Source organism: Phascolarctos cinereus, unplaced genomic scaffold (genome assembly GCF_003287225.1).
Source record: "Phascolarctos cinereus isolate Bilbo 61053 unplaced genomic scaffold, phaCin_HiC Scaffold_5;HRSCAF=322, whole genome shotgun sequence".
NCBI classification, from domain to species: domain Eukaryota; kingdom Metazoa; phylum Chordata; class Mammalia; order Diprotodontia; family Phascolarctidae; genus Phascolarctos; species Phascolarctos cinereus.
The window spans coordinates 182,284,201-182,296,431 of record NW_027555958.1 but is presented as its reverse complement, the minus strand read 5'-3'; the positions used below and the strand labels follow the sequence as shown (position 1 = coordinate 182,296,431).

The window sequence follows — 12,231 nt, the reverse complement described above, 5'->3', positions numbered from 1 at the left end:
GATACTAGTTGCAGGATATGTGTTGTGGGCTAGGGTGGGAAGGAAAAATTCCTAGGTGGAGAGTATGGTTCAGATGATATATATCAAGTTTAATTGTACACGTGGTATAAAAACTAGGAATTTCTAAAGACATTTTGTGGATGAGATCTTTTGAAAACTTTATAAGCCTAGGTTAAATGATATATTACTGATTTCCCATATTTATGGGAAATGAAATGTGTACATACTTTTGCGAGTTTAATCAATCAATAGTCATCAGTTTTGTGAAAAGGTAACAGTACAGGCCAAATTCAGCACTATATTTCCAAATGGTATTTTGAAAATGGTTTTTGTTCTTTTGAACCAAGCAAAACCCTTTGGAAATTTTAATTATATTATCTCTTGTTTTTCCTGCTTGTTACTTTTTGTAGTTAATGATCCTAGAAATACCAATGAAAGAAAAGTTTCAGCTCATGAAGGAAATGATAAACTCTGGTTTCAGTATACTTGAAACTTGGTTTATGATAGGACCTTTTTTTTTTTTGCTCTGTGTTTGTTCATTTAGGCATATAATTTATAGCCCTACCCTTGATTTTCAAGTTTAGACACCGTATTGAATCTCCACATAGGGGTGAGAATACATGGACCTTATTGTGCAACAAGTTGAGAATCCCTGCTGTGATCGCTGTGAAAGTGGTTGCCTCACTAAAATGTTTCTATATAGTTACTTTACTGCACATTGAAAATTTAATAACTTTTCCTTGTTGTTGAAAGGTTAAGGATTTTGATAGATCTTCCTAACCCAGTCTTCCATTGGTCGTTAGTTTTGATTTTACTTCTGTGGCCTCTTTGGAACAGAGACTATTGACCCTTAGCACAGCACCTAGATCATACTCCATGTTTAATGTTTTTCACTAATTCGGGGTTGAATCAAGTTCTAAAAGTTCTTATTAAATCTTACTCTCTGGAATATGTTCTTTCTTTGTCCCTCTGCCTCCAGTGGTGGATTGATTTACTTGTTCTGGTAACGTAGCTAGCGTTATAGTTTAGTATTGAACAACTAAGAAACCCAAGTGAGATAACCCACTATTAATTTAGGTTTTCTAAAAAGTTGATGTACAAAAACAAAGGTGTTAATTTTAGGGCAAAAATAAGTTTACTTAAAATTTTAAAAGCATAATATCAAGAAACCTCAAATAACAAAACATAAAATGTAATAATCACTTTCAAGTCAATCCTCAGATTGCTTCTTCTCCCCCCAGGCTGAAATCTGGTTTCTCCGTACCATGCTGCTGCAGAACAGGAGAGGAAAGTAGTCAGTTTTGCTGCTATGCCATTCACCTCTGTGTGGAGCAGTTAATTTACTTTATCGACCAATTTTTAAAATAACAGACAATACCAAAGTAATAAGAGAAAGGAAAGAAAAATTTGGGGTGTTTTACTTCTGTTTTGCCCCCAGTTATACCACCTTCTCACCTCAGTTCAAATTGTGCTAGATCTTTCTACAACTTAGTGCCTCCTGTTCTGTAGCAGTCAGAGGCAAAAACCCTCTGCCCACTCCTTGCTTATTGTCTCTCCTCACTGTCGTCCTTTGTTCTGCCATGCTTTTTACCTCTCTCTGTTCATCACACTTGGAGAAGAGAAGAACATTTCTTCTTCCTCTTGTCTCTGAAAAATTATCACCAGCATCACAGTTTTCCTAGTAAATCTCAATGTAATCAGGTGAAAAGTTCAGGGTTTAGCAGAATAGAATGCTATTTGGGAAACACTGATCTAGCAAATTGTGTTTGTGAGAGATTGGATGGCATCCTGGTGAACTAGAAGAGATTGAAAGTCCAAAAGTAGATTTTTCTTTATGCTTACAAATTAGTATACTGTTACTTTTACTTAGCATTTACCTAAATAGTTTGAATAAATTATTTATTTAAGGTCAATAATCTTTCTCAGTTCTTCCAAAGATCTTGAATTTTATTAATCGTGGGCACTCCTTGTGCTAACTCAGATGAAAAGTTATGCCTTAGATGGTCTCACAAGTTACTGCCAGCTTCACCCCCTCCCCCACCATCTCCTTCCCTACTTAATCAGTAAGTTGTCTTCTGGTGGTGAACTCTTTGAATTTGGCAAGGCCAGTCCTTGCCCTCCACTTGAAGCCTTTCCAGTTTGTTAAGAACTGTCAGAGCTTGAGCTTCTCTGGCCTTGTCACTGAGAACCTAAAGTTGCCTTCAGATCAATGTGGACATGGGAGTATCACAGAGAGACTTTAATGGCTGAATGTTCTATCTAAGGAACCTTATGTGAGGAAGAAAAAATTATTAGAATTTAGTTGGAAGGACTTTAGAGGTGATCTAGTTCAAACTCTCCTTAATTTGCAGTTAGGGGAAGTGAGCCTAGAGGGACCAAGTGTCTAACCTAGTTTGGCAGAGCCAGGACTAGAATACAGGTCTTTTGCCTTTCAGTGCATTTTTTTTTTTGCTCTCCTACACTTACTGGAAAGTTCATGCATTGAGGATTTTTAAAAGTTCAAATCGTATCACCTTTTAAAATTTTTGTTTTCCGTCTAAGGATATGGATTCAGAGTCTGTAATAGTTGACTATCAAGATGGTTGCTTTAGAGCAGAAATTGTTGTCAACGATTATTCCTATCTTCTACATACTGGTAAGTGCATTTTTATGGATGAAACAATATTTTTACTCAGTCTTTGCATGATAACTCTGTAAAATACACAGTGCGAGTATTGTTATCCCTATTTTATAAATGGGGAAATTGAAGTTCGGTAAAATAAGCACCCTGGTTCCACAGCTACATGTATCAGAGCTTGGGCCCAATTTAGTACCTCAGATGCTTAAGGCTTATTTTTTTCTTACTACAACATACTGACTCTGCAGTTTGTTCTAAATATGATAATTTGGTTCTAAATTAAATTAAATTTCTGAATAGAAACTTAATCCATTAGTGCTTTTGATCAAAATATTCTTATACAGAAATGAAATGGAAATTGATTAAAATTAAATCTATAAAAATTAAATTAAGCATCTATAGTAAAAGTTAATTATGCCCATTGGTTGTTCATCATTCTAAAATTTTCAGTAATTTCAGTATCTTTTTTTTTTCTCTTTTCTGTTCTCCCCATGTACCCTGTAGGGCCAATAACGTTAGCATTTTAGCTTTCCATATTGAAGAAATTAAGTATAATCCAGATCAGTAATATTTATTGATTCAACATTAATGAAGTTAGTTTTTTTAATCTTTAGTCGTCAGAAAAATGGTGTCTGTCATGTGTTCCAACTGAACTTGCTTCTTCCAAATTCTGACTTTTTATTGTTCTGTCTCTTCTGCTCCATTACCAGATATGAGTGAGATAGTTGAAACAAGCTAGATGAGATTTTTCCTTCTTCCCACAGTTTTCTTTTCTGAAAACCGTTTCTAGTGCTTCTGGCTTTAATTTCTCACCATTTTCTCACTTGAAAATGAAAGTATAGTAATTTGTGAGGGCAGACAAGTAACATAGACCTAATTAGAAGCCAGCAGTAGAACATACATGCATATGCAAAATGCTTATAGGAAAATGCCCTATTATTTCAGTTTCTTAGAGAGGTCTTAGTAATGGTACATTTAGCATCTATTCTTAGTTACAGAATATTGCGTTTTACTTTTGCAGAACATGGCCGAAGCTCTAAGATGTGTCTGCTGGCTTAGCATCATGCTGACTACACCTTACTCTGTTAAAGAAGTGTCTTCAGCCTGGCACTTGGTCTGAGTTAATCTTTTTTTTTTTTAATACCCATAGGAGTTAAAGAAACAGTTCAGGCAGTCTTAAACTTCTCATCCAGAAATGCATCTAATCTAGTTTTCTTTCTTTCTCTCTGTTTTTTCAATGTTAGTGTAAAGCCCGCTGGGCTGTGTCTTTCAGAAGAACATTTGCTTATCTTGTGTGCCCAGCTGTATTGTCAGAATATGTTAGTCATTAGCATTGAAGTGGTTCTCTTTGTGAAACGATCTTTTCCCAATATCCTTAATGGATGAGATATGTTCTAACTGATCTGTATAGCTGAACAGTTCACCTACCATAAATAAAAAAAAGGTATAAAATTTGTTGTTATTGAAATTGAATCAAAAGTTCCAAAATTTCAAAAAAGTCAAGTCTCAATTGTTCATTCTAGTGAAGTAGGCTTGATTTTAGGTTATTGAAAAGAGATTGAAATTATTTTTGCTTGGATATGTATATTGAATAGCAAATTTATGTGTACTTACAGGCATTTAGTCCTCTGTTTTGGGGCCTGACTCGTTCTTCGTTCTGTGGTCTGCAACTCAGCTGGACAGTAGTGAGGAGGCAGCTTTGGATTATTCACTTGTGGAAAATTGAGAATTGGCCCTTTAAATTGTGGGAAATAGTAAATGAAAATATTAACTTTTTTTGACATATTGAAGAAAAGTGTTTTAAGTGGTTTTGGTCTCAATTTTGATTGAATAGAATTCATATCTTTTGGCCTCTCAGAGTTATTTATTACTTAAGATAATTGGAGCATATTATGTTACTAGAACTTAAGATGAAGATGATCTCTTCTGGTACTTGTAGATTCAGTGATTTGAAAGAAAATTTGACTTATGAGAAGTGAAGACTAAATCAGATATTTCTGTTGTAGAGTTGAGCCATGAAATTCAAGAGGACATTACTGGTAAGTTTATAAATTAAAATTTTTTTCTTAATTCTATTCAATAACTTTATCATTGTTAATTTTTTTATATAAGTACTAAAATATACCTATATTCCAAACTGTTTAAATCATCAGATCTTGAGAAATTCGTATTCAAGAGCTACATTATTCTTTGTCACCTACTTCCATTTTTGTTTCTCTAGTTTTTCCCTCCCTTTTTTCCTTTCTTCCTTCCTTCTCTTATATCTATCTCCCTTATCTGTTTCGTGTCTTCTATTTTTCCATTCTTCTGCTTTTCATTATCCTTCTCACTTCCTTCTTTCCATTCTCTTTCCCATTTTCTCTCTTGCAATAGCTATCATTTTTATTAGAGCAAATACATGTTTAAGTATGTACATTTACATATTTAATACTAATAATGGTGAGTTTAAAGCATGTTGAATCAAGAATATTCAGATTTTATAGAATGTTTTGCTGTGTATCCATGCCCAATGTGGGCTTTTAATTTTTGGTTATAAGATAAACGAATGGCACTATATTATATTTATAAAACCTGTAGTAATTCTGTAACTATAGCAAAATAATGAGTAGAATATATGTGCCAAAAAGTGCTTAACATTTTAAAGTCATGCAAATGGTTTTTTAAAAATATTTTCAAGGACGTTTTCATTAGCTTTCAGACTCATTTAAGTTAGTTATATTTACCAACAAACCTACTTCTTTCTGTTTTTTTTCCCTGCATAATTAAGTTCTGCATCTGCCTACCCCATTTATCCTCAGTTTTCTCAGAGCTGTTAAAAAAGAGATAATTAAATTTATTTTAGAGCCATCAAATGCTCACTGGCTTATTAAGTTTAGGCTTTTTTTTTTTTAGCTTTGCTAATTAATTGGCATGACTAAGCATGTTGACCAGACATACAGAAGCATGGCCCTTGAGCAATTAGCTTCAAATAAGTTAATATGAGTATAAAGCAAATTAGCCTGGTTTTAAAAACAGCCTGCATAAAGAATTTACTCCATCCAGTATATTGAGAAACCAGTTTCACTTGCTAGTTTGCCAGATTTCCTTGAAAATTACCTTACACCATGATAGATTTACTGACATTCAGCTAGAGATTATGTCCAGAAACCTTAGGGCCACCTTTCAAAAGAACATAAATCAATTGGAAACTTTTATAGAAGTAACTTTCGATTAATTCATATTGGCTGTTGTGCCTATGATTTAAGACATAATGCTTCAGTAACAAATTTGGGGTAGAAGTTGGGAGGGATAGTTCCAAGAAAAGAGATGGGAGTGACTTAAAGCCCATTCTGGACAACCTACAACTCTGTTTACTTTTATACTGGTTGATTAGGAAGTGAATTGGGTGTGAAAGGAAAGGAAAATAGTACTTGAGGATCAAACCAGTTTTCTGAGAAGCCTCAAAGAAAAGTATAAGAATGAACCCCTGAGATCATTAGAGATATGGATAGAACAGTACATCATAACCTTATATCCATAGTCCCTTGCACTCCTAGATCTGTGATCCAGTGATCAAGCTAAAAACTTATCCAATTATTATCAGGAAAAGAAGCTTTTTATATTGGAGCCGTCAAAATGGAGATGTTTCTCTCCTAGGCATCAGAAAATTGAGGAAGTTCCCGGGACAGCATTTGTTTTGGACATGCTTGGAACTTGGACAGAGGAGTTTCAGGGCCTCAGAAATAAAGGATTGACCCTGATAGGGTACAGATTTGGGAATCTAGCAAGTAAATTTGGTTCCTTTTAAACCATTTCGTGTGTAGTTTTTTAGAAGCAATGAGTCAGAAGGAATTTTGTTGAAAATATAACCAAAACATTAGTTTACATTTGTTCCTGTTTTTACCATGAAGTATGTCATGTCTGTGACATTGATAAGTTTGGAATGGATTGGTTTTTTTTTTAAAGAGCTGACTTTTGGTGGGCTAATATAAACTGTGATCCAAGTTTTGAATACTAATGGAATTTATTTTTAGCACGTGTTACAGAAAAAACGGGTAAAGTAGAGATTATTCTGAAGAAAAAAAATAATGTCTCTTGGAAGTATCTTGGACATCCCCTGGAGAGTCATAATTCATTTACTGCACACAGAGAAAAAGGTATAATGTTGTGTTATGAATTCTAGACTGAGAAAACTGATATTTATGTCAGCAGGAAAATTTAGGCAGAACAGAGCACTGCTGGGATAATACTGGAATTTCTGAAGGTTTATCTGAGTAGTCAAAATGCCCTTGTACCAATGTTTAGTGAGTTAAGAAGTCAAGAAACTTCATACTTACCAAACCTTGTTTCTCATAGTGGCTTTGTCTATTTCTGAGCTTTCCAGTAGTAAAAAGGTGAAAATGATTGGTTTGATCATTAAAATACTTTGTGTAGGCCCAGCTACTACTTTCTACTCTAGCTATATAGAAACAAATTTTTATTTATTCCTTGTACACAACATTCCATCTTTTTTGCTTCCATGTTTTACACAGATTTTTTTTTTCTATTTCTAGAATTCTCTCCATCCTCACTTCCATTTCTTGGAATCTCTAGCTTAGTTTTCAAGGCTTAGGTCAAATGACATCTGCTGTATGTGACCTTTTTTGTGTTCCCTCAATTAGCAGCATTCTTCCCCACATTATTTTGTATTTTCTTATCTGTGTACATGATTCCCTAAGTAGATTGAAAGCTACTTGAGGGTAGTTGGAATTGTTTTCATTTTTGTCTCTATACCTGCAGTACCTAGCACTTAGTAGTTAGCTGGTATGCTTATTGAACCAATTTGAATTACATTGGAAGGGAGTTACCTGCTGTATATGACTTAAAGCCCTGTTTTGCACATAATTTGATGGGAATGACTCTCTTGGCTCATTTTGTTATTTAATGAGTTTTGTAAAAATAGTTTTATCCAAATTTTGCTAATAAAAATTTTTGGTAAACGAAAGTTTCTTGTCAGGAAAATGCATGCAAAAAAGTGAGAATTTAATTGGAAAGTGAGATTACCCACTATAGTAGGAGCCCATTCAGCTATGGATAAATTGTGTAACAAATAATTAAGCTTTATTATGTTTTATAAAAGAGCTAAATAACTATTTAAGAAGCAGTATTCTGGGATCAGTTAGGTGGTGCAGTGGATAGAGCACTGGCCCTGGATTCAGGAGGATCTGAGTTCAAATGTGGCCTCAGACACATAACACTTACTAGCTGTGTGACCCTGGACAAGTCACTTAATCCCGTTGCACCCCCCCCCAAAAAAAAGAAAGAAGCAGTATTCTATTTTTTCAAATTTAAGGGGAAAGGGTCAGGCAGTAACATATTGAGTATTTGCTAAGTATGACTGGTGTGGTATGTTCCCCAGGAGCTTAATTCTAGTGCCAGGTAAACCACGTATGCATAAAATTAAAAGGAAGCTGATTAACAAATATATCTTGATATGATGCAAACGGAATACATAAATATTGTGTGGTTGAGCACTAAGTGAACATACAGGTAAAGTTAATCACTGAAGATTTGTTAGAAGTGAATTTTTAGTAGTGATTGAAAATAGTTGAGGGCTGAGGTTTGACAGAGAGGAAGATAAGAATATTCTGACTAGAAATAATAACAAAAACAAAGGTATGGAGGAAAGAGCAGATGAGTTAGAAATAAGAATTCTTAGTAGTTTGATATTTGAAGAAATGCAGTGAAGAACAATAGAGATGAAGTTCAGGGAAGAACAATAAAGATTTAGATAATCTTTAGTAGAAGAGAAAGGGAAAAGAGACAAGAACAAATAGAATAGTGGCTTTTAAAAAAAATTAGTCTTAAGTTAGCTTATACCCTATTACATGATAAATTCAAAATCAATCTGACCTGAATATTAAAGTTCAGATACCATAAACATTTTAGAAAAGAAGCAGATTACATTCAGTTCATTTCATAGCTATGAGTAGGAGATGGATTTTACCTTGATAAAGAATAATTACAGAAGATAAAATAGATAATTTTGATTACACAAAATTAAAATGATTTTTATACAAACAAAATTAATGCATAGAGGATAAGAAGGGAAGCAGCTAACTGGTAAAAAAAATCTATCACATTCCTTGGATAAGGATTGGGCATCCAAAATCATAGACAACTGACAGAAACGTATAAAAACAGTCAGTCCCCAGTGGATAGAGGATATGAATAAACATTTCTCAACAGAAAAAGTGCAAACTCTTAATCATATGAAAGAATGATGCAAATCACTAATAATAAGAGAAATGCAAATCAAAACAACCATGATGTTTTATTTCATACCCAACAAATTGACAAAGATGGCAAGAGGTAGAAATTGTATTGAAGGAGGTGTGGAAAGACACACATTAGTGCATTCTTGATGGAACTGCAAATTACTACGAACATTCTTGAAGGCAATTTAGAATTATCCAAATAAAAGTGACTAAAATGTCTCTATTTTTTTATTCACTTATTAATTTCCTAGACATATGCCCCAGGGATCTTATTGACAAGAAGAAAGGCTCCATATACACCAAAATATTAGATTTTTGTGGTAGCAAAGAAGCAAGAGTAGATATCCATTAATTGGGGAATGGCTAAACAAATTATGTACCTGCATGTAATTGAATATGTTATTCTGCTCTAAGAAATAATGAACATGTTGAATACAGAGAAGTATAAAAATATTTACATGAACTGATGCAAAGTAAAGTAAGCAGAGCCAGTAAAATAGTTTACCCAATGACTACAACAATGTAAATGGAAAGAATAACAATCACAAAACAACAAAAAATGAATGTGACAAAATTATAGGGAACAGACTTGGCCCCAAAGAAGAGATATATAAGAAAAACCTCCCCCCACTTCTTTGCAGAGAAGAGGTTTCTATGCATGTTGAACTTGAATGTAGTGTTAAACATTTTTGATTTGTTGATTGGCTTTACCTACTTTTAAAAAAAATTTCCGGTTTTTTTCTTTTTAAAAATTCTTTTTAAAAGGGATGGCGTTCTGAGAGAGGCATTGAGGTAATGGAAAACTAGGTGGTGTAAAAAATAAAATATATCAATGAAAATCCATTTTAAGTAAAGAATTTCAAAACATTTAAGAACACCCAAACTGACCTCTGTTGGATACAAACAGATGAACAGTTATAATGATGATGGTAGAAATGGTGAATAATTTATTTATTATTTTTAGGTTTACAAAACCCTTTATATCTATTATCTTATTTGATCCTCAGAACAACTTTCACAAGTGTCAGTCTCTGAAATACTCTATTGTAAAGACTGTATTCTTAAACTCTTATTCCCTATAGTGACATTCTCCTTGAGCCCTAAGTTACTGGTGTGGTTTTAGTTAGAACAATTGACTTTATTTTTAGGCTGACCAAGGAGGGGTCCCCAAAACTGAATATGTGCATTTGTCATAATTTTTAGTAACCTTTTTTTTGTAAGTGTGGTTACATATTTTACTCACCTTGACTGAAGTATCTTTTGATAATATCTGAAGATTTTTCCCTCAAGAAAATGCTTTCCTACTAGAAATTTAGAATATTTTGTGGCAGCTCTCTAATTGGGGCATTTCCGTGACTGACAGTCTTCATTTCTTCCAATGTCATCTCCTTTGCGTTACCAGCCTACTGACTCCTTCTTACTGCGATTTTTAAAATTTATTTTAACCTCGTGAGGAGATTTGTTTGTTTTTTAATACAACTGCTTCTTATGGCATATGTAAAAACCATCTGTCTCAAGTTAAAAAAGATAAAGTCTCACATGAACAACATTAATTCGGCTTCATCTCTGTGGCTCATAGGGAGGTTATGGCATCTGAAATGGTCAGACTAGAAACCTACTATAATTTTTCCCTTTTCCTTTTTATTATTCTGATTTTGAAAACACCAGCAAATATGAATATTTCCATATACAGGGAACAGAAAAAAAGAATCACATGTGAAACAGTCAATCTCATTACTTACAAGAATAACTCATTTTAAAAGTGTCATTCATTTCATGTTGAGTCTACTCTGGCTTTTTGTGTTCTTACTAAATCCGATTTCTTCTGTACATTTTCTTGAATATTTTCTTCATGCATTCTTTTGTTCTCATGGCATCACTATCATGAGCTCCCTGCTTTTCCGTCTCACTTCTCCCTGCCTTGAGCCCTCCTCTATAACAAGTTAGCATCATCAAGCAAAACCATTGTATCCATTGGCCATATCTTAAAAGAAATGTTTCATTTGATACCTCTAATACATCTTCTTTCTTGTCCAGAGGTAGGAAGCATGTCATTTCATGTTTAGTCATTGCATTGATCAAGACTTTAAGAATTGATTTTTTAAAAAATAATATTGTAGTCATGTAAGTTAGCCATCTAATTATATTCATCGTATTCTAAATCAGTTCATACACATCGCTTCAGGACATCCCTTTTGTCATTACTTACAGCACAATAATATTCCATTAATTCATTATACTTTAAATTGTTTAGCTTTTTTCCCATTGATGAGCATGGCTTCTCCTTCTTAGTCTTTCCTGCAACAAAATGTGGTACTATCAGTGCTTTTGCATATGTGGATCCTTTGCCTCTTTGTTTTATCTTTTCTGGATATATACTAAGTAATATATTCTAAGCTAAACTATGCAGAATTAGCAACTTTTTGTGTAGAGTTCCAAATTGTTTTATATAATGAGGAGTCACAGCTCCACCAACAGTGCATTAATGTGCCTGTTCCCTCTTAGTCCCTGCAACAGTGATCATTTTGCCTTTTTTTCCTTTTTGCCAGTCTGTTAGGTATGAGGTAGAAGTCGGAGTTGCTTCATTGTGCATTTCTTTTAGAATTAGTTATTTGGAGAATTCTTCATATGATTTGTTGATAGCTTGCTTTTCTTTAATTGAGAATTACCTGTTCATGTCCTTTGGCCACTTATCTATTGGGGATACCCTTTCTTTAGAGGTAAAGATATAGGCATCAGTGAAGAGGATGAGTGTGCAAATTTTAGCCGTTTTCTGTAGTAGATGAAATGTATGTATAGGCATACACACACACACACACACGTATGCGTGTGTGTGTGTGTGTGTGTGATGGCTATAGTGTGAACTGGCTAGTATCTGTTAAAAAAATTTAGAAAATTAGCTGGTGTTATGTTGACACTTCTGTTTTTATCCCAGTACTTTGTTTAGGTGACTACTGCCGTCTTTATGGTTTACCAAAAAAATGTTTAAGTGTAACATTTATGCTCAGACAACTTAATAATTAACTTATGGAAAGGGGAGAAAAATAATTTTGACTTGAGTAAAAATGAAGCATAAACAAAAAATGAATTTCTTTTTTATTGCTAGATTTTAATCAGGCTCTTTAAATGATATCTCTCTCCCTTCCCCTCTTTCCCTTCATCTCTCCTTCCATCTCTCTCTTTCTCTCTCTCTCTCTCCCCCCTCCCTCTCCCTTCCTTTGTCTCTCTCCCTGTCCCTCTCTCCTCTTTCTCTCACACATCTCTCTCACACACACACACACACACACACACACACACACACACACACACCCTTTCTAGCATGTATACCTTTGAAAATGTAATTACCAGTACACAATTCATGGGACATTAAAATAGATA

At 33.9% G+C, this 12,231-nt stretch overlaps 1 protein-coding gene across 3 annotated transcripts in view; it reads left to right on the top strand.

Annotated features, from left to right (window-relative positions):
* CYB5R4 (cytochrome b5 reductase 4) overlaps window positions 1-12,231 on the top strand; it is a 104,620-nt gene that overhangs the window by 43,839 nt on the left and 48,550 nt on the right. For all 3 annotated transcript variants that reach the window (XM_078155252.1, XM_020969898.2, XM_020969899.2), the window contains exons 8-10: window positions 2,542-2,635; window positions 4,624-4,656; window positions 6,631-6,753. In XM_078155252.1, the coding sequence (XP_078011378.1) occupies window positions 2,542-2,635; window positions 4,624-4,656; window positions 6,631-6,753 (250 nt within the window). The remainder of the gene's footprint in view (window positions 1-2,541; window positions 2,636-4,623; window positions 4,657-6,630; window positions 6,754-12,231) is intronic.